Source organism: Rhinoraja longicauda, chromosome 3 (genome assembly GCF_053455715.1).
Source record: "Rhinoraja longicauda isolate Sanriku21f chromosome 3, sRhiLon1.1, whole genome shotgun sequence".
NCBI lineage: Eukaryota > Metazoa > Chordata > Chondrichthyes > Rajiformes > Arhynchobatidae > Rhinoraja > Rhinoraja longicauda.
In genome coordinates, this window is record NC_135955.1 from 48673177 (window position 1) to 48697175 (window position 23999).

General features: G+C 40.1%; 1 protein-coding gene across 1 annotated transcript in view; it reads right to left on the reverse strand.

Annotated features, from left to right (window-relative positions):
- LOC144592393 (fibrillin-2-like) overlaps positions 1-23999 on the reverse strand; it is a 259796-nt gene that overhangs the window by 128348 nt on the left and 107449 nt on the right. Inside the window, exons 9-14 of the mRNA XM_078396959.1 lie at positions 15458-15610; positions 12679-12900; positions 10531-10677; positions 6814-6933; positions 1947-2072; positions 1419-1541 (exon numbers count right to left, since the gene is read on the reverse strand). Of these exons, the coding sequence (XP_078253085.1) occupies positions 1419-1541; positions 1947-2072; positions 6814-6933; positions 10531-10677; positions 12679-12900; positions 15458-15610 (891 nt within the window). The remainder of the gene's footprint in view (positions 1-1418; positions 1542-1946; positions 2073-6813; positions 6934-10530; positions 10678-12678; positions 12901-15457; positions 15611-23999) is intronic.

The window sequence follows — 23999 nt, forward strand, 5'->3', positions numbered from 1 at the left end:
CCTCACACTTATCTACATTAAACTGCATCTGCCATGTATCCGCCCACTCACACAACCTGTCCAAGTCACCCTGCAACCTTATTGCATCTTCCTCACAATTCACACTACCCCCCAGCTTAGTATCATCTGCAAATTTGATAATGGTACTTTTAATCCCTTCATCTAAGTCATTAATGTATATCGTAAATAGCTGGGGTCCCAGCACCGAACCTTGCGGTACCCCACTGGTCACTGCCTGCCATTCCGAAAGGGACCCATTTATCCCCACTCTTTGCTTTCTGTCTGTCAACCAATTTTCTATCCATGTCAGTACCCTACCACCAATACCATGTGCTCTAATTTTGCCCACTAATCTCCTATGTGGGACCTTGTCGAAGGCTTTCTGAAAGTCAAGGTACACCACATCCACCGACTCTCCCCTGTCAATTTTCCTAGTTACATCCTCAAAAAATTCCAGTAGATTTGTCAAGCATGATTTCCCCTTTGTAAATCCATGCTGACTCGGAATGATCCTGTTACTGCTATCCAAATGCTCAGCAATTTTGTCTTTTATAATTGACTCCAGCATCTTCCCCACCACCGATGTCAGACTAACTGGTCTATAATTACCCGTTTTCTCTCTCCCTCCTTTCTTAAAAAGTGGGATAACATTTGCTATCCTCCAATCCACAGGAACTGATCCTGAATCTATAGAACATTGAAAAATGATGTCCAATGCTTCCACTATTTCTAGAGCCACCTCCTTAAGTACCCTGGGATCCAGACCATCAGGCCCTGGGGATTTATCAGCCTCCAGTCCCATCAGTCTACCCAAAACCATTTCCTGCCTAATGTGGATTTCCTTCAGTTCCTTTCTCATAATAAGTGCCAAACAACCACTCTGGCATTGAGATTTTAGTTCTAAGATGCTGAAAGTCTCATTTTTACCACTTTTAACTGTAACTAGAATAGTTTTCTTCATTTTTTCAGTTTCTACTATGCCACTTAATCCTTCTAACTTTTTTTTGAATTTTTGATTTTGATAGTTCATTGTAAACAGGACCTTTATTATAACATGCTAGCATTATATTGTACAGTTCGCATAAGTTAAGCTTTATTATTATTAGTATATTTCAAAGCTATCCTCACATTGACTCATTACTGTCATTTGCGAAACATCTTTTGTATTTCCACATACAATAGCTTCCATGCCACCATGTCTCACCAGTAGCCATTGAGAACATTGTGAAGCTATGAATTTGTACCTTCTAGCATAGGTAGGCCAAAGCGGAAATGATCTTCTTACTTTAAGTTGAAAATTCCTGTCTTGCACTTTATCTGAACTTCTTTGCAACTCTTATTTCTTTTGTGACCACCTTACAATTGAATTCCATCCCCTGAATCATAAACAAATGTTTTTATTTAATTTTGCTACATACCAACACAATATCGTCCATTTGGTGCCAGCACAAAACCAGGCTTGCAGATGCACTTGAAACTTCCATCTTCATTGATGCACATGCCATTTAGACACATGTTAGTGGTGGCACACTCATCATGATCTATAGAAAATGAAAAGCAATCATTAGTTATCAATAGCAATTAATGATACCACAGTGATTATTTTGTTTAAGCTTCCTTCTTACCGAACTGAAGGGCTGGATGAATTTCATACCTGTCCCTCAACTCTATATTGGCTGCATTCGGTATATTTTGAGCAGCAATACTCATTTGAATGGGGTCACTGACCTGGATGGTACAGTTAATGAAGGGAAGTGGTTCGCTTAATTTCCTCATATTAATTAATTTTAGAAATGATTAATCAGTCAAATGTGTTGTAATGTAATTTCTAACATTGTAATTTATAATAAATAGCAATTTGAAAAAAATATTTATCATTGCTGTATCTGATAGGAAACAAGTGTGCATTTTCATTAATATTACAATGAACTGAAATCATCTATTACCAATGCAGTTTTTTCCATCTGTAGTCAGTTCAAAACCAGCATGACAAATACATTGAAAGCTTCCATCTGTGTTCACACAACGACCATTTTTGCAAAGAAGTCCATTGTGAATGCACTCATCAATATCTGAAAAGAGACAGTATAGAACAGACATAAACTTGTCAATGTGTGAAACTCACAAAAATCACTGCAAATACACTTTTCAACCACGGCAACTACACCAAACATAATTCAAAGCTGAATGAGCTCAGCTTATTTACCTTAGAAAATACCTTTGTGATATTCTTTTGTAAATACATTAATTGCATGTTACCCAAGAGCTTCAACAGAAAGAACTAATGAAGACAATATCTAACTCCTCTGTTATGTAATGTACAATTTAATAAAGGTTCTGTCATTTCACAGATTATATTTCAGACATTACTTCTGGAAATGGGAGTGAAGTTGAATTTTGTTATGTAAAAGCTGCCTCTCTATATCAACACAGGGAATATTGAGCTTCTCATTAAATTCTGCTTCAAAGACTCAACCTAACTTAACCTTACTACTTTTCCCAGGGTGGAAATGTAACAGACTAGCGACATAGCTTTAAATTGAGAGGGAAAAAGTTTGAAGGAGATATGTCAGAGTCACAGAGTCATAGAGCATGGAAAAAGGCCCTTAGGCTCAACTTGCCCATGCCCCATCTATACTAGTCCCACATACCTGCATTTAGCCCACAACCCTCTAAACCTTTCCCATTCATATACATTTAAATGCTGTTATAGTACCTGTCTCGAATAGCTCCTCTGGCAGCTCATTCCATATGCTCACCACCCTCTGTGCAGAAAGAGTTGCCCCTCAGGTTCCTATTAAATCTTTCCCCTCTCACCTTAAGCCTATGAGCCCTTGTTTTTGATTTATCCTCTGGATAAATTACTGTGCATTTACCCTATCTATTCCCCTCATGATCGTACAAATTTCTATAAGATCATCTCTCATCCTTTTGCGTTCCAAGGAATAAAGTCCTAACCTGTCCGACCTTTCCCTTTAGCTCAGGCCCTCAAGTCCAGCAAATTCCTCATAAATCTTCGCTGCACTCTTTCCACCTTAACAACATCCATCCTATAGCAGATAACTAAAAATCAACACGATAATCCAAATGCTGCCAACATCTTGTACGACTGTGACATAACATCCCAGCTTCTATACTCAATACGCTGACTGACAATACACTAAAAGCCTTTTTATCTACCTATGATGCCACTTTCAAGGAACTATGTACCTGCACTCCAAGATTCTTCTGTTCTACACCATTCTCCAGGACCCTGCCATTTACTGTGAAGATCCTGCCTAATTACTTTGCAAAATGCAACACCTCGTACTTATTGGTACTAAACTTCATTAACCATTTCGCAGCCCACTTGCCCAACTGATCAAGATCCTCTGTAAATTTTGATAACCATCTTCGCTATCTACAATACCATCCATTTTAGTGTCATCTGCAAACTTACTAATTATGCCTTCTACATTTTAATCCAAATCATTGATATAAAGCACAAACAGCAAATGGGCCCAGCACTGATCCCTGAAGTACACTACTAGTCACAGGCCTTAAGTCCGAAAATCAACCTTCAGCCATCACTCTCTGCTTTCTTACATGGAGCGAATTCTCTATCCAGTCAGCTAGCTCTCCCTGGATCCCATGCAATCTAACCTTCCAGAGCAGACTACCTTATCAAATGGCTTGCTGAAGTCCTCATAGACAACATCTATGGCTTTGCCTTCATTAACCTTTTTGTTTACTTCACAAAGCTCAGATTTGCAAGACACAATCTCTCATGGTCAAAACCATACTGACGATCCCTAATCAGCCGCTGCCTATTCAAATGCATCAATATCTTATCCCTCAGAATTCTTTCCAAAAACTTGCCTACCACAGATGTTAGATTCATTGGTCTGTAGTTCCTAGGCTTGCAGCCCTTCTTAAATAGAGGCACAACATGAGCCACCCTCCCATCTTCCGGCACCTCACCTGTGTGTAAAAATGATTCATATATCTCATCCAGGGCATCTGCAATTTCTTCTCCAGCATTCCAGTGTCCTCAGATATATTTGATCAAACCCAAGAGATTTATCTATCTTCATATGCCTATCTATCTCCATACATTCATGAGGAAGTGGTGGGTGCCTGGAACATGCTGCCAGAAATGGTGGTGGAAGCAGACACGATAGTGGTTTTTAAGTGGCTTTTAGATAGACATATGAATATGCAGGGTATGGAGGGATATGCATCACATGCAGGCAGAGGAGATTAGTTTAAGTTGGTATCGTGTTCAGCACAGACATTATGGGCCAAAGGGTCTGTTCCTGTTCTGTACAGTTCCATGTTCTATGTAAATGTAATTCAACTGTACTACCAAAAGGTTGCACAACTCCAGCATTTATATGTGTTGCTATTATTCTATTTCAATTTATATAATGAAAACATCCTTGTTTGTGATCAGGAATAAATTAATATGTTTGCTTCCTTTTGCTAAGAAAATACTCCTCCAGAATCTAGTCCTTGCACTCACAATAAAGTGGAGGAAAGGAAGGATGATTGCTTTCAGATTTTTTTCTTATTCTCTCATTGTCCCAGCAACTTATTTTTTTCTTTGTTGCTTTTTTCCCCTTTACTTCTACTATGTCTATTTTAACACAGCACAAATAAGCATCCTTGCAGTTCAGAATCTATTTTTCAACAGTTTATATGTTTTTTCAAATCACTTGCAGAGCCATGCTTTCAAGCAAGGACACATTGAGGGTTGACAGAAACAGTTATGTATTGAAGAAATTTTAAATAAAATGTGAGTTTTATTTAAACACAGCAGCACAATCTGCTGTGTGATTGTGTTGAGCAAATGTCCAATAAGCCTTTTCCAATTCTTTTACTTTACTTACAATACAATACAATACAATACAATACAATACAATACAATACAATACAATATATCTTTATTGTCATTGTACCCAGGGGTACAACGAGATTGGGAATGTGCCTCCCATACGATGCAATAATTTAGCTAATTTAGACAGCAGCAACCCAACGAAACGAAACAGTTGTAACAGTTTTGGACAGGGTAAAGTGCAAGTTGATCTATGCGTTGTGGCCATCCGGCTCAGCAGGACCGGTTCATAGCAGCTATGGCCCTGGGGATGAAGCTGTTCCTGAGTCTGGAGGTGCGGGCATAGAAGGCCTTGTATCGTCTGCCCGATGGAAGGAGTTCGAACAGACTGTTGCAGGGGTGTGAAGAGACTTTGTGGATGCTGGTGGCTTTTCTGAGGCATCGTGTGCTGTAGATGCCCTCCAAGTCTGGTAGCTGTGTTCCGATGGCCCTCTGAGCTCTATGGACTACCCGCTGTAGAGCTTTCCTTTCTGCCTCCGTGCAGCTGAGGTACCACACAGGGATGCCATGCGTTAGGATGCTCTCTATGGTGCAGCGGTAGAAGGTCGTCAGCAGCTGTTGGGGTAGACCAGACTTTTTCAGTGTTCTTAAGTAGAACAGTCTTTGTTGTGCCTTCTTGACCAGCGCAGCAGTGTTATTGGACCATGTTAGGTCCTCCGAAATGTGAGTGCCCAGAAACTTGAAGCTGGACACTCTCTCCACACTGTCCCCGTTGATAGAGATCGGGGCATATTCCCCGTTATGTGACCTACGGAAGTTGATGATCAGCTCCTTGGTCTTGGTGGTATTTAGGGACAGGTTGTCATCCGAGCACCAGTCCGCCAGGTTCTGCACCTCCGCTCTATAGTTTGTTTCATCCCGTTGGTGATCAGCCCGATCACCGTTGGGTCATCTGCAAACTTGACAATGGTGTTGGTGTCGAATGCAGGAACACAGTCGTGTGTGAAGAGGGAGTAGAGCATGGGGCTCAGAACACAGCCCTGTGGTGTGCCGGTACTCAGGGTGATAGTGGAGGACAGGTGCGGGCCCATTCTCACTGCCTGCGGTCGTTCCAGCAGGAAGTCCAGGATCCAGTCACATAATGACGAGCTGAGGCTTAGCTGGTGGAGTTTGGTGATGAGCTTGGTGGGGATGACCGTGTTGAAAGCGGAGCTATAGTCCATGAATAGCATCCTCACGTACGTGCCCTGTCTCTCTAGGTGAGTCAGGACAGTGTGAAGAGCCAGAGAGATTGCGTCCTCTGTGGATCTATTTGCCCTGTATGCAAATTGATGTGGGTCCAGTGAGTCAGGGATGCTGGATTTGACGTGTGAGAGGACCAGCCTCTCAAAGCACTTCATGACTATCGGCACAATGAGTGCCAATGCCGTAAGACCACTCTGAACCTTTCCATACTGCCTCCCCCCTGTAGATCCCTTTGATGTTAGGGAGATCAGTACCCATGCTGAACTGTATAAGAAAATAACTGCAGATGCTGGAACAAATCGATTTATTCACAAAATGCTGGAGTAACTCAGCAGGTCAGGCACTTTCACCACTTTTTGCAATCTTCTTTGTTCCTGGGCATTTGAGTTGCCAAACCAGGCCATGATGCAACTAATTAATATGATTTCATCTGTACAGTACAATGATCTTCAAATGATTGAAAGCATCCAAATTGCTTCCAAAGGTAACAGCATACAATTAACCAATTCATCAACAGCAAAATGTTTAATTTCTTCTGATTTGACTGCTCTTGGGTAAGTGAGTCATATTAATTCTGTCAACATCCAAAACATAGAAAACATAGAAAATAGATGCAGGAGTAGGCCATTCGGCCCTTCGAGCCTGCACCGTAAACATAAACCTTTCTTTTTCAGAAATGTTGTGGCACCTATTGTACATTTTCATTAACCATTATTTTATTTTATATTTAGAGGTTTGACTGTTCTATCACTTACCTATGCAGGATTGTTTGGTGGGGGTGCTCTGGAAACCAGTGTGGCATTTACAATGGTAGGAGCCTGGAGTGTTAATACAATCACCATTTGTACAGGGGCTTGAGGTACACTCATCAAAATCTACAGAGACCAATAAATGAGATATTAGTGAAAATTTAGTGGAAGCCACCCTCATGACTCAAATATTTTATCTTGTCTTAATTAGGGGAAAAAAATCAAAAACATGTTATATTATTGCTTGCAGACAAATCTTAACAATCATTATTTAATGTAACTTTTGCCCCGTTCTTGTGCAGTCGGTTGCTTTCAATAACTCTTATTTTGAGCAATGTCAGTTGCAATAAAATATTCTTCTTTGCTGTTAAATATTGCTGGGCTCATTATAATAAGATACATGAGACTGAGGTGGACCCGATGGGTCCAAATCTCTCCTGTGGGCCTGTCCTGAGGCAACGCTCTGCCAACTGACGATCCTGCGGGCCCGGCAACCCTCTCCAACTGACGAAGCCCGTTACCGGGCGGGGAATGTTCCCTGGGGTTGTGGACGCAACGCGGTGGCGGGCGGGGAGTGTCCCCCAGGGGCCGAGCTAGGTGCAGCAACTCTACCGATCTGTGGACCCATTGGCGGCAAAAGCCACCTACCTGTGTCCCGTGCGTGCAGCACTGATCGGCGGCGAGGGTCAACTGGCGCCGCGTTGCACCATGGGAGGAAGGTCAGGCGCGAGGCATGCCGGGAGCTAGTCCTTCCACTGGTCCTCGCGAGGGCCCCCCCCCCCATTGGCCGCGACTCCCTGTCCCCCTCCCTCATTGGCCGGGTCACATTGTGATGTCACACGCTGAACATGGCAAGCAATCGGTTTAATAAGGTAATTTTTTAACATTAAAATCTCTCTAATTTTAAAAATATAAGACTAATTTGAATGAAACTTGGATGAAAGTGTCCCCAGGACAATGGGGAGTAAGGTGGTCCTAAAATTGGCGTGCTATCGTGTGTGTGTGAGTGAAAACGACAAACACAAATGGAATAAAAAAGCGCACAAGAAACGCAACGCACAAGATAAGCACACGGGACAAACAAAATGAGACTTTTACTAATATATAGATATAGATGATTTTAAATGTTTTGTTCAATGGAGAATGAGCACTACTCTGCAAATTACTACGAATCACATTTGCACAAAAAAAAAGGAGTTGGAGAAATGAAAGCCCAGAGAAATCTGGAATTCAACCTCATGAGGACATCAGGTCTGAGGTGCAATAAGATAAGAAAATACTTCTTCTAATTGAGTAAGCAAAATCTAAAGAGCCTTTGACCTGAAACTTGCTTTCTTAATCTATGAATGCTGCCTGAACTGTTGAATATTTCCAGCAATTTCTGTTCTTGTTTAAGTAATTCTTAATCCATGGAAGAATCTAGTGCCAAATGGAGTACAGACGGTTTTTTTAATTACAGAGTTTGGGGAATTTAATATAAAAGGAGAGGTTATGCATCAGTAATAAAGGTCAGAAGGGAGAACACACCTGGAGCATAGTATACAGAGTTTATTTTTCTATTTGAAGCATATTTAAATATTTAAATGTTAAATAAATATCAAAATATCAATGTAAATGCCTTGGAAGCAATTCAGACATGAAGAGTCACAGATGAGGCTTGTAGACGCTGGGATTAAGAAGAGAGATGGGGAATTTGATTGAAACAAACTATCCTGAAGGATCATGACAGGAAGGATATGTAAAGGATATTTTCATGTGAGAGAATCTAGAAGTAGGTGTCACTATGTAAAAATAAGGGATTGCTCTATTTATTCAGAGATAAGTGAACATCTTTTCTCTCAGAAGGTAAAAAGAGTGCTTTACGTCAATGTTGAGAATGTCGCAGCTTGTTTCCAATTCCAAGTTCAACAAGGTTTGGGTTGAGATTCCAAATCTTGCAAGAACAAGCAACATTTTCCAAACTAACTTGGGGAAACTCAATCCAGGTCCTGCCTTTCTGTTAGTCATTCTGTAAGATTTACGATCAGACCTGGTGAAGCAGTTGGGAAAGTTTGATACTCGAGCATTTTACGATCAATTGCATTGTGTAAATATGGTTCATATTCTAATCTTGGCAGATAAACAGTGGGAACTCTGTGACAGAACCAGCAGTGCGCCCTGTCGTCTTTGGCAGGTTTTTTGTTTTGAAGTGCTTGAACCTGATGCTCCTCCATCAGGAGCTGGTGTATTTCACCTCAAAATGCAATAAGGTTGGTAACAGTAGAGACATTTGAAAATGTCTGCTCATGTTGCTCCACAGCTGTTTGTTCTTTGTTTTTATAGAAAAGCTTGCCTATCGACAAAAATGCAATGATAAGCTTGGGAATCCTGAATAGTGCAGACCTGACAATTGGCAATGGACCCCTTGTTTATATATTCAATGGGTCTAATGCATATTTGAGCTCCCTGTCCATGGACAGTTAACTTTGCCAGTATGATGGTACAGGCCAGCTCCAAGTTGTGAATGCCCAACTTAAGGACATCCATACATACGAAGTAGCTCCCACAATATAGGTAAATTCAAAAGTCTAACGTATGTACATACATTCGTTCCTACAAATTGCAGAACTAGTTTCTCTTATCTTTCCACATTTAGTCATTGTTATTTTCTTATGTTTTTGATGTTATTCATTATAATATTACGAAGGTCTGGTTGACACATCAAATGATTTTTGTGCATTTTCTGACTTATGGATAAAATAGACTGATGAACATCCCCGTGTCATTACACGAAGATGGCCTGTATCTATAAGACCGGTAGGGGCTGGATGACATGGGTTGGGAGATATAAAAGAATCCACAGGGAGAACGATTCTTCTATCAGTAAGGTGGTCACAAATTTATATTGCAGTAACATCTGGTGCCTTAATTATAATTTAAATTTTAACACAATATTTACATTCATAACTTCATAGAAACAAATATATTTTTTAATATGATAGTTACAGATCTGTATCATTTGATCTATGACTACAGATTTTCAAGCCCCAAGTACCTGCTTCACTGGAAAAAAATCAGCTGAGCACTGAGAACAAGTAAGTAACAAGAATTACCGATATAGATTGAAGGATATGGGAGGGGAAACAATCCATGGCCTTTACTCCTGTGTTACTTATTACAGGAAATTGAAGCATACTAACCTAATTTGCATCATTGCACAGTAATTGGAAAGCCACAGTGCATGGAGGAATTTAAAATTAAAGCATGCTATCTCCTATCTGTGAGGAAGATAGGCTAGAGTACCGACAGAGAGTGGTTTAAAGCTTTGTCCTTTTGTACAATGTGTCCTTTTATACTGATTATAACAGACTTAACATCGCCAGCGCGGCTCGGCCGCGGGACGTTTCGGTGCCCGGTGCGGCTCGGCCGCGGGGGCTGTGCGTGTCGTTTGCCTCGGTAGGGGTCGAGCTGCCTGTCCGTGGGTGCGGGGGGAAGAGAGTGGAAGTTTTGTTGCCTCCATCACAGTGAGGGGGTGTTTGGAGTCACTGTGATGGATGTTTGTGTTGGGGTCGTGTGTCCTGTGTTCTTTTCTTTTTTGCTGTGTCTTGTGACTGCTGAAATTTCGTTCGGTATTTATACCGAATGACAATAAAGTTTTGTTATGTTATGTTATTACAAACTCATCTGAACAGGTAAAATGACAATCATTTAGAAAGCTATTTTAAATACATTATTAAATCTTACCAACACATTCTCCAGGTACATCTTGCTTAAAGCCCATGTTACATTCACAGCGATGACCGGTGGGTGTGGGAATACACCGTCCATTCTTGCAGAGATTGATGAAGTGCTTACAGATGTCCAGTTTTGTTTGATTAATGGTAAAAGTACCTGGAACAAATTCCCATCGTAACACATAAATAAAGCACTTCTCAGCCTCAACACAGATTCCAAAGCAGATTGGATTTTGCCCGGCAGTTTTCCAATCATTGCTTTGTGGAGGACATAAGGAGATATTTCACATCACGTGCTAGCCAAGAGGAAGTTGGAACTATCTCAAAAATTAAATGGACCAAAGAGAGTTCAACAATGGTAATTACGTAAGATCTGGAAGAAAAGTGCTTGATAAACTGACTTTTATTCCTGTTTTCTCGTGGGAACATCAAGGTAACAGGTTTTTTGAGTCCTATTGTTGCAGCCTAGTCATTATCAAACTGCTCACAGCTATTTCCATTTTAAACCTTTAAATATACTACCTTTATTCATAAGTTTAATTTTAACTTTTACAACAAACTTGTTAGTTTTCTATCTTTAGACTTTAGAGATACAGTGCTGAAGAAGGTCTTTCGGCCCACCAAGTCCACCCGATCAGTGATCACCAAGTACACTAACGCTAGCCTACATACTAGGGACAATTTATAATTTTTACCAAAGTCAATTAACCTACAAATCTGTACGAGTTTGTAGGGAGGAAACTGGAGGAAACTGGACCACCTGGGGAAAACCCACACGGTCACAGCAAGAAAGTACAAACTCCGTACAGACAGCATCCATAGTCAGGATCGAACCCGGGTCTCTGGTGCTGTAAGGCAGCAACACTGCCGCTGCGCCACTGTGCCGCTATCGTTCCATTTCCCAGCATTCTGATTCCATCGCAAACATGTATGTTTCAATACATATTTGGTAAGATAAATCATAGCTTTACATAATATATCATTTGAACTTCGACATAAAAAACGTCCAGCTAGCAGAAATGCCCATCTAGAAATTCTATTGTTCCCAGATGGTATGCCGGAATGCACAGGTTTGTTGGGCCAACAACTACTTTGGTTGTTCTCCTGCTGCCTCCTCATATAATCATATTAGAATCAGTTATTCACCAGTACCAGTCGCACATTGGTGCAGTCATTTTGATATGGGAGGTTGATGAGTAGATGAAAATTGGAGTTGTGATGTGATCAGTCCAACACCACTGGCAGTGATAATGTCCAAGACTTTGAAACCAGCTTTTGGGGCTGAAGGGATTGAAATTCAGGGAGTTTGCTGCAATCAGGCATACAGATGTGTTTTTTAAGATGAGATTAAGGATGGGAGATCAAGGACTGATCTGATTGTGAGACACAACCGAAGAGCAACATTAAATTGGATGGGATCATGGAAGTGAGGGGCATTGTGGAGGGGTTTTGAAAAGAACATACACTTGAGGAATGACACAAAAAGCTGGAGCAACTCAGCGGGATAGGCAGCATCTCTGGAGAGAAGGAATGGGTGACGTTTCGGGTCACCCATTCTGAAGTCTGAAGGGTCTTGATCCAAAACGTCACCCATTCCTTCTCTCCAGAGATGTTGCCTGTCCCGCTGAATTACTCCAGCTTTTTGTGTCTATCTTCAGTTTAAATCAGCATCTGCAATTTCTTCCTATACACTTGAAGAATGACAGGATTCAACCAAGAAAACATTTATCAAAAAATATGATATGTGATCAAATTTCTAGGTATATATACTTATAACTTTAGGTATGTGGTTTTCCATTTACAAATTTTTTTGATATTATGTTTTTTTAAATGTTTATTTAGTATCAGCAGTCATGGCAACAATTTAAGACAATTAATTTAGAGAATCACGCACAAAAGCACACAATACTTTAAAAGTTATCTTCCTTAGCATATTGACATGAAGTCACTAAGCAAGTGGATTGAAACCACTGTACAAAGTGGCCATCATATATGAATAGCAATAATCAGTAAACTTTATAAAGGTACCAGAATGTTTCTTGGTAAATTACGGTACTGCAAACATTGGTTTTGTTCCCCTCTCTTTATATTATCAGTTCTTAACAAGAGTTGTTAAAATAGAAAGGCATAAAATAGAAAGGCATAAAATAAAACTTACTGATCTCTGGCAGTCTATGCCGCCCATTTCCATGACCATTTCCACCTGAGCCGCCATTAACAATGGAAGGATGCGTCACAGGAACAGCAGGTGGATATCCTTCTCCATTAAAGTCAAATCTAGGAAAGCCAGCCGTATCAGGGAAGCCTGGTCTGTAATTTGGATCATAGTGTGGAATGCCCTGAACTGGGACACCTTCAATGCAAAGTCTACGATATTCATCTGTGTTGAAAGGAAATGTACTTAGCATTACATTGGTTAATCCGTTTGTAACTTTCATACTCAAATAGTTATAATTCTTTATTTCACATAAGATGTTAAGATAAGGCCCATTTGTACGTCAGGTAAATGCGAATTAGCTATGGCACTACCTCAGCAATTCACTGCTATTTCCTGGCCAATAATCGTATCTTTCCCTGCACCACTGCAGTAGATAATTTAGCCATTATCACAATGCTGAAAATCAAAAATGAAATCTGCAGATATAGAAAAACTGAACTAAAACAAAAATGCTGTAAGCACCCAACAAGCTTGGGCAGTATCTGTTTGGAGAAAAGGGTCTTCAACCTGAAACACTAACTTTGTTTTTATTACCACAGATGCAGTCTGACCTTCATAGTGCTTGCAGCATTTTCTGTTTTTATTATCACAATGCTTTCTTCAGGAGTGTGTGCACAAAGTGGCAGCTGTGTTGCCTACTTACAACAATACCTACAACATAATTCTCATTGGCTGTGAAGCTGTTGGTATGCCTTTTGGTTATGAATAGCATAACATAAAATAAAAATTCCTTCTGGGAAAGGGGAGTGGGAGTTGAGGGATAATTGTGTGGTGAACTAGGGTTTCATGGAGAAAATAGTCACTTTGAATTGCTCAAAGGGAAGGGGTGAGACGATTCTTTGACTGTGGAGGTGTTGGAAACTGCACATGTTCCATTGAAAGCAAAACTTCTGGAATGGAAAATTAAGACTAAAGAAACTCTTTCATAGTTACAGGAAGGGGGGAGCAATCATATAGGAAATAGCCAATTTGCCCCAGGTGTCCATTCCTCTTTTGCATCAGTTCCACATAACTCTTAATTCCCTAACCTTTCAAACACTTATCCACCTTCCCCTTAAATCTTTGTAATCGTGCCTCCACAAACTTGAGAGAAAGAATTATAGACATTCACTACTCTTTGCAGGAAGAAATTCCAACACATATCAGGTTTAAGATAAGCCTCCATATCGTATAACTACTGTACATACACTTGTTTAAGGTTACAGAGACATTTTAACAGATACCTTTTCATGCCCCCTTAGTATCTTGCATGCTTCAATAATATCTTCCCTCATTCTTTGAGTTCCCAAAGAATACAGATCCAACCTCTTTCATTGTGAGATGACAGCCCACCTCATCCCAGAAATCAGAATAATGAATATCTTCTGGACTGTCTCCATTGCTGGTATATATTTTCTTAATCAAGGAAACAATGAACACTTGGGTACTGGACATGACATGACTTGTTAGTACAGTCAGTGGGTGTCCCAAATGCTATAGCCAAACAGCATAATGGAATTTGTGAATTGCCAATTCCAATCACACTTCTGAGTTGTTGAACTTTGAAAATATTTTCTACTTTTGTCAAATAAAGCAATTCTATTGTGGGTCACATGAAAAACCTTGAATATTTTTTGTTGCTGCTTCCTCATCAGTTCAGATTCCTCTTAAATTACATATTCAGCTTAAAAAGAGGACCACATTTGTTTGCTGTTCTTCGTGCAAAGTGCAAATAGCTAAAAGTAATTGGAAGAGGGGGAGGTTCACTATGATTATAATGCAAAGTAATTGACAACACTACTATCAGAATACTGCAGTTTGTAATACTTCACAGCAGTGCAATGACTTAATGGCCGTTGAGCAATGCGTTAGCTTACATTTTAGAAAAACATTATTTGCAAAATGCAATTTGTGAATGTGGTATCACACCAAAAACAAATGTTATATTTCACTGTTACTGGGGTTTAAAAAGTTGCAGTCACTCTTCAAACCCTGCTTACCTATAAAGAGATCTCATAGACCGCTCCTGCCTAGACAAAAACTCACTCTTCAAAATGAAGGGAGCAGAACACAAAGAAAGGAATGGTTTTAAGCAGGCACCAGAAAAATTACCCCATCACGCATTGTTGCCACCAGAACATAGCAGTCCCATGTACGCCACCCCGACGCATTAATAGAGAAACATTTTGTGAGACCAATGCTGGTTTCACCTTAAAGACAATTTAGACATTGTTTTGAAGACTGTCAGTGTAATCACAATTATTGGAATTCCTGAGTGGGGTTTCCTCCCCATTTTGGCACCTCAGTGATGCAAATGAACTGCACCATGGCAATAAAAGGTTATAACAGATGTGAAAGGAGGAACACAGTATTTTTCAAACTTAGTACTTCAGGCTACAGTTGAAAAGTTTATATGCTCTGCTTTCAATCAGTATTCTCATGATTGGACAGTTATTGAGGCTTGTTCCAAATCATCCCACTTTTCACGAGTGCAGAGCTCTGAAATTTATGTTTTAAACATCCCAAAATCATGCACCATGAAGGCAGTAGCTGACGATGCTGTCAAGGAGATTCTGGTTGTTTACCTGTGCTCTGATTAAAGAACTATCAGTAGTGGTTCTTAAAAGAATTAGCTGGTCTACTATCAACTTGCCGAGTCTTATGTTATATGGATCTTAATGAAAACTTGTTTCCTGCCAACTTGTCAGCATAACTTTGGAATTCACACATTTCTTCTTACCAGAACCCCTGATGGGGCACATCTCTGGAACAGAACCGAGGGCCCAACAACGTCCAGTATTACAGCAGCACTGCATCTTAGTGTAATGCCTGGTTAATTCCTGAGCACAACGGCCATTAACCAGGCTGGAAAAACAAGTACCAGCTCGCTGATCTGAGAAAGAAACAAAGAGATTGATTACTTATTTCACAATAATTCAACTTTCTTGATGTACATACAAAAATCTTTCAAAGAGCATTTTTTTCCCTGTTTATTTTTAGAGATAAAGCACTGGAAACAAGCCATTAGGCCCACTGAGTCCACGCTGATGACTGATCACCCATTCACACCCATAACTCTCCGCCAGTCTTGAATATTTTGAACCCCATTTATGTGCAGTCTCACATTATTTTAAACTCTCCACTGCCTCATCCAAATAGACATTCTTAACATGTGAGCTTTTACGGTGCAAATTGCCAGACCTTTCAAGTATGCTGATCAAACTGCCAAGCCTGATTCTGTTTTAAACTGTTGTTGGCAACTTACTTTCTGCAAAGGTTGATTAAAAACAAACACCAGAAGGAACTGTTTCTCGTTCGTCACCTATCTCCAGTCTGGTGACTTTATGCCTGGGTTCAGAGTAACGAACGTACGATAGGATTTGAAGTTAGTAAGCGTTTGTGCTACATGGCGATAAAGGAATTAAAAATAAATAATTTCACACAGCTAGTTTTTTAATTTCTGAGGTCCAGCTCCCAACTTAGCTGTAAGTGGTGAACCAGTTATTCACATTCTTTTTCAGAAGAGATTGCGAATCCTACAACCTTTTGACCTGTTAAGAGATATGGAGCAATCTCATGATTTTAAAGTAAACCTAACTTACTGCACGGTGAATTTCACATTGTTGACTCATGGAACTGATTTCATCAGATATTGACTCCCATATTTTCTTCTTTCATCCAGTCACTTCTTTCTATGCCAGTATTTCTTCCAATTCTCTTCATCATTTTAATAGTTTCTAATCACAAGCCATCTTCTTTCCATCATGTACTTGGAAGGTCTATACATTTTTGTCCACAAATCATGAATGTCATGGGCCTTTTGCTTTCTCTTTGACTGGAGTGCCAACTAGTCCGCACTTTCTACCACACTCCATTTCTTGACTCAACATGTTCTCACAGTGAAGAAATTCACTTTTGACTCCACTCACTTGGTTTAACCTGGGAGAACTGTGTGGGACCCTAATCAAATAAATAGACCACACAGCCAAGTAATGCATTTCTTTCATGTGGTATGTGGTACAATTTGGTATCAAACAATCACAAGTTCCCACCTCCATCACTTTCTTTTCCTGGGACAATATGTGTATAGAACAGTACAGCACAGGTATGGGCCCTTCAGCCCAAAATGTGCTAGCCAAACGTCTGCGGTTAAACTAATCTTCTCTGCCTGCACGTGGTCCATCATTTTCCATATCTAAAAAATTCTGAAATGCCACTATCACATCTGCCTCCACCACCAGCCTAGGCAGCGTGTTTCACATAGCCATCACTCTTTACATAAAACAAAACTCCTTTAAGTTTTGGTCCTCTCGTCTTACAGCTATGCCTCTGGTGTTTGACATTTCCATCCTCAGGAAAAGGTTTTATCTACCCTACCTACGCCTCTCATAACTTTACCTACTTCTATCAGGTCTCCCCTCAGCCGATGCTCCAGAGATAATAATTCTAGTTTGTCCAACTTTTCCTGCCGAATATGCCACAATTTAATATTACAAATGAGTTTTGAGGTTTCGAGTCAATGATGAAGAAAGAACACCTCAACAATGTAAAATAAAAACAATGTATTAAAAGATCAATCAAACAACAGGTCTCATGCCCTTCTGCTCACTGGGGGCTCCTTAGGTACATGTGGTGACTAGTAGTACCTGGCACCGTTTGCGAATTGGGCCTGAGAAGAAGTCCCATGAGCTCAAGTGCAGCATGCATTTATGTAATCAATAAGCTGGTGCTTCTTTCCTAATCTACAAACGATAGTTAGCTATATTTTAAAACTAGCTATCCTCCTTAGTATTGAAAACAAAGGATTTTCATTGCACTGCATGCCAAGCAAGTTTATCTTATTACTTTATGTTCTTGCAGCTGCATGTCCAAGGCCTCGTGTTTTCATGTGACCCTGCTTTCTTGACATGAGAACGGTTACCAGACATCTCATTATTAAGTAAATCGCATGTTTTTATCCTTCCATTGCAACCTGGCTGGGTGAAGGGCCTTGTTGTACAATTCGATAACTTTCCCTCAGTTTCCATTGTACCTGTGTTGACAATTGCACACTCAATTGCAGAGTTTCTCAAAGGACATAACTTCAACTGGTTTGTTACTTTAACAGGGATTATGTCCATTAGATTTTCACTGCTCCTGCTTTCACCTTCTACATTCAAGGTGCCATGTCTATCATTCCCAGTATCTCCAGCATAATGGTATCTCCAAACATGTTCTTTGTCTTTCACCATTCCTCCAATAACACCGTGGTTCGCATCTCATTCATCTCCACCTTCTCTTCCCTTCTCATAGCATTTTCCCAAGCTACCAAATGTACAGCAGCTACCCTTTTATTTGACTAAATGTTCCAGCAGAAATGGCTCCAAACATCTGAGCAGTCACAAGCATTTGGTATCATTTTAATTTACACTCCAATGCTACTGCAACATAATCCTCCTACTATCCCAAAGACATTCAATGCAAATATGAGGAACAGCACCTCGTCTTTTGTTCAGAATCTTTATACATTTCTACACTCAACAGTCTCCAGTTTTCTAAGACATTTTTTACCAATGATTTTACTACATGAGACCCACCATTTGATTCTTTGCTTTGTACCATTAACATATTTTGGCCAGATGAGGCAGCACAGTGGCACAGCGGTAGAGTTGGTGTTTTGCACCGCCAGAGACCCGGGTTCAATCCTGACTATGGGTGCTATCTATACGGAGTTTGCACGTTCGCCACGTGACCTGCATGGTTTTCTCCGAGATCTTTGATTTCCTCCCACACTCCAAAGATGCAGAGGTTTAAAGGTTTTTGGTCTTAGTATAAATGTAAATTGCCCCTGGTGCGTGTAGGATACTATTAATGTGTGGGGAACGCTGGTCGTTGCGGACTCGATGGGCCAAAGGGCCTGTTTCTGTGCTGTATCTGTAAACTAAACTAAGCCTAAACTGAAGAAGAGTTTTGTCCCGAAAAGTCCCCCATTCTTTCTCTTCAGAGATGCCACCTGTCCCGCTGAGTTACCAGCATTTTGTGTCTATCTTCGATTTAAACTAAATCATCATCTCTCCTGAAATGCAATCTCTCCTGTCTTCCACAGAATAGGAGACTTATTCTGCCCTTTCTTCTTTTTTTGTGATACTCAGTGTTCAAAATATGCTGCATTTCTACACTTTTCCAGGTCGCTCGATAAATAATTGGGCCGAAATGTTAATTCCACAGATCTTGCTTGACCTATTGAGTATTTCCTGCATTTTTGTTTTTATTTCACATTTTGGAGATCTTCAGTATTTAGCTTTTATTATCAAATAGGGTGTTTAGAATGAATCTCAGAATTTGACTGCATTTCTGAAGTAATTGGTTGATTATTTAGGCGAATGTGACTTCTGCCAAGTATCATCTACGCCAAATCGCATTCTCGTGTTTTTGTGTATAAATAATAACAATGTCCTACATAGGAGATTAGTGGGCAAAATTAGAGCACATGGTATTGGGGGTAGGGTACTGACATGGATAGAAAATTGGTTGACAGACAGAAAGCAAAGAGTGGGGATAAATGGGTCCCTTTCGGAATGGCAGGCAGTGACCAGTGGAGTACCGCAAGGTTCGGTGCTGGGACCCCAGCTATTTACGATATACATTGATGACTTAGATGAAGGGATTAAAGGTACCATTAGCAAATTTGCAGATGATACTAAGCTGGGGGGTAGTGTGAATTATGTGGAAGATGCAATAAGGCTGCAGGGTGACTTGGACAGGTTGTGTGAGTGGGCGGATACATGGCAGATGCAGTTTAATGTGGATAAGTGTGAGGTTATTCACTTTGGAAGTAAGAATAGAAAGGCAGATTGTTGTCTGAATGGTGTCAAGTTAGGAAGACGGGATGTTCAACGAGATCTGGGTGTCCTAGTGCATCAGTCACTGAAAGGAAGCATGCAGGTACAGCAGGCAGTGAAGAAAGCCAATGGAATGTTGGCCTTCGTAACAAGAGGAGTTGAGTATAGGAGCAAAGAGGTCCTTCTACAGTTGTACCGGGCCCTGGTGAGACTGCACCTGGAGTACTGTGTGCAGTTTTGGTCTCCAAATTTGAGGAAGGATATTCTTGCTGTTGAGGGCGTGGAGCGTAGGTTCACTAGGTTAATTCCCGGAATGGCGGGACTGTCGTATGTTGAAAGGCTGGAGCAATTAGGCTTGTATACACTGGAATTTAGAAGGATGAGGGGGGATCTTATTGAAACATATAAGATAATTAGGGGATTGGACACATTAGAGGCAGGAAACATGTTCCCAATGTTGGGGGAGTCCAGAACAAGGGGCCACAGTTTAAGAATAAGGGGTAGGCCATTTAGAACGGAGATGAGGAAGAACTTTTTCAGTCAGAGAGTGGTGAAGGTGTGGAATTCTCTGCCTCAGAAGGCAGTGGAGGCCAGTTCGTTGGATGCTTTCAAGAGAGAGCTGGATAGAGCTCTTAAGGATAGCGGAGTGAGGGGGTATGGGGAGAAGGCAGGAACGGGGTACTGATTGAGAGTGATCAGCCATGATCGCATTGAATGGCGGTGCTGGCTCGAAGGGCTGAATGGCCTACTCCTGCACCTATTGTCTATTGTCTATTGTCCTGCTTCATGTGTCATTTCTAAAATAACACCAACATTACCGAGACATGTTCTATCCACTTCGCCAAGAAGAACGGTGGACTTTCCTGCAACTGTTAGATCATAATTGGAAAGCTATACATCACTTTGTGGATCAATGTCCAGAAATATAAATTTGTCGTCACTAAATTTAAAAGTAAACTTCCAAGTTACCTGAAAACAAAGTTCTCAAGTTATTTGAAAACAAATCCAGAGCTTTCCAGCTATGTGAATCCAGTTTAGACTGATTTTATTTATGAGTTAACAGAGAAGAATTTTAATGATTCATGATGCAAAGTTAGAATATGAAACGATTAGAAAAGATGATAAAAAAGAAAGCTACATTACGTTAAGCTTATAATTAAACTAGCAAAGAATACAAAAAACAGTAAACTATGCTAGCAGCAAATAATTAAAAGAGAAAACAATGAAGGATTGGGTAGCTATCGTTATTTGGTAGCTTTCAATTAGATCCTCCCTCATCTAAACTCCAGCGAGTACAGGCCCAGAGCCTTCAAACACGCCGTGCCTTTGTCATAACCTCAATGTCCTTCAACACTGCCTACTATACTGCCAATTTTGGTGTCATCTGCAAATTTATTAACAATAATAACTACATTAGTCACTATGGACAGGTGAGTTTAAGTGACAGGTGGCAGAAGCTGCTGAAATTCCCTCCCTTGCCCCTCACTTCTCCTTCTGTTACCATTCTAGTTCAAAATTCTTGCACCGTGGAGGCTACATTGTTGTCATCTGATGACAACATTTAGATCCCAGCAATAATTTTTACATCAATACTAACTTACCACAGGCCACGAACAATATGCCATAAGAAACTCAGCCAAGGATCACATTTTTGAAAAGTTGCCTTATGTACCGGGGAAGTAGAATTGCTGCAGTGGGCCTGTGGGCTCTACATGAAAACATGCTTCATTTGATTTGGGATACTTCCCACAACCCACCATTTTTATAGCTTCAATCCATCCCAAGCCTTCTTCCCTTCAACTCTGCTGGGTTTGGGTAGGAGACAGTGAAATCATTGTAAATTAAGCCCAGGACCACTTTAGGCCATGTAACCCTGCAATTGGCCCAAGGTCTTTTGTGCATTATTTGTAATCTTAAGCACATTTTTGAAATGTTTTGAACAGGTGATTTACATAGCAATGTATTAGATTCAATGGTGTTGTTGCTGTTACTCCAGCATGATGTGATTGTGAATGCTTTAGATTCCCATTTATTATATTTTGTTTATCCTTTTCCTAGAAATATTGGTCACTTTTTTTAGTGGCCCAATCTTATTTTCTTATATATTGCAAAAAAGAAAAAGAACAAAAAAATAGGTTCTCTTGAAAATATTTATTTGAATAAATCCATAATGCAATAATGCAGATCCAACCAGGTCAAATACAGAACTCAGATTTGAGGGATGTAAGCTCAACAATTTCTTCACTCTGGCTGAATAAATGAGCTAATTTTGAGTTATTTTGGACAAATTCTTCACACATCTGTATCACTAATTAAAGAGCCTTTGGCCTGAAAAGTGTGTCTCATTCCAAAGAAGCTGCCTGATCTGTTGAGCAATTCCAGTATATTTGGACCCATGAAAGACACAAGCATATTTTGCTTTTTATTCTCTTTTCAATAATGTTCCTACAAGGCTCTCTTTTCTATTCCACCCCCACCCCTGCTGACAAATTAGCAGCCAACCTCTCCACGAATTGATTGATCTGCCAAACTGATACAAATCCAATGCAAAATTAATGATCCCACCCCTTCCCTCTGACTACACCCTCAACAATCAACCCGCCTTCATGATCCCTGCAGCAATGCTTGCCAAGAGACTACCAGCTAAAGACTGTCAATGCCCCCCTACTAATCTCCAGATCTCCACCCCCCCATCCATAGGCCTCTTTTCTAGGCGTAGACCCAATTCCTTCGAACGCCGCATAATGACAATGAGCGTGAAGGAAATGTCTTCAGCTTTGCAGGGACATAGGCCATATGTGTGATTCAATTTACCACTCCTGGGGCCATAGGCATTCATGGATCTGCTGCAGACTTTTCTCTGTGTCTTTCATGGGTTCAAACAACTTCAAGACACATCTGCAAACTGACCTACTCAGTTTTGCACTGTCAACAGCCACACTGACAACCTCTAAACAGATATCAACCAGAACAACAGAACAATTGTCATACATGTATCCTCAAATGTAATAAAATTTAAAAACAAGTTTAATCTTGGTTATTCCACACAATTGCTGCCTGTGCTAGAAATCTAGTGATTCCTGTTTACGTCACTATTACTTCAATGCCAAATTTTATCTTTTTGGAAAATGCCTATTTATTATTTATCAAAATTGTCAATGTTTAGCAAATATTTGTTTCCATGTGGTCTTTAACATTCAATTAAGTAGCTGGATTTTTGTTTGGAGATATTAGTAAATGGGTATGTTTAGAATACACCCAATATCAAGTTTATTGCCAGAGTTTTTAGAAGAAAGGGAAAAACGGACAAATAATGAATTGCATTATTTATTTAGGTTCAATGTGTAGAGTAAATGTGAATTCAGAAGATAAAGAGCAGGTGGAGAATACTTCAAACTTTTCACTACAACCAAAAATTCTATGGCTAACTATGACATTTCTCCCAGCACAACAACTTGTTGGAGATTAGATTAATCTGGGCTCCCCTATGGGTGAACTGCTCAGGATAAGTAGGGGAAATCTCAACTTGGAACCTAGTTGGCTGGAAAGAACATCATCCCTGAAAGGTTGGAATGGAAAATCAGATTTTTATTGAGTCTTTTCTTCATCAACAACACTGTTGGATGTTGTTCACCTAAATTTTGGAGAGGAAATTGCATCGGTGCATGAAAAGGTAAGTATAATGAAAATTCTAGAATTATGCTCTGTCTGTAATATTACATTTTAAGAAAATCATTTCAAGAATGAGTAGTGCTGGCACTTGATATTTATTTTACTTTGTTCTTTATATGTATGATAAGGCTAATTATTACTTATCCTTAATTGTCCTTGTGGAGTTCGTAACAAGCTTCGTTCTTGAATTTTATTGTTGGTAATACAGGCAGTCCCACAATGGAATTGCTATTTGATAGATTTGGGTGTCTCGCTATACTACTTTGAATGGTGGTTAAAAGATAACTACATTGCCATTGATATCAAGAGCACTCTGCCTTCAATTAGAAATGGAATAAATTGCCATGTCACTGACTGATTTCATCATTTTCACATAACAATATACTTAACACTCCATAACTACTAGTATTGGAAAATCTCCAAGAACCGAAACAAACAGATCAACTTTTTGAAATCAACGCGTGCATAGCATACTAATCACCAGGCACTTCCAGATCAGGTCGGTCTAACTGACCTATAGCCTGCGGTTGTGAGCCATATTAGCGTAATGCAAATTGTGAAGACAGCTGTACTTCTGTTGAGCTGACTGTCCCAAGAGGTACAGTCTCCAAGTGCTGGATTCCAGATTACAGTAGAAACATAGAAACATGGAAAATAAATTTAGATGCAGGAGTAGGCCATTCGGCCCTTCAAGCCAGCACCGCCATTCAATATGATCATGGCTGATCATCCAAATTCAGTACCCTGTTCTGGCTTTTTCCCCATATTCCTTGATTCCCTTAGACCTAA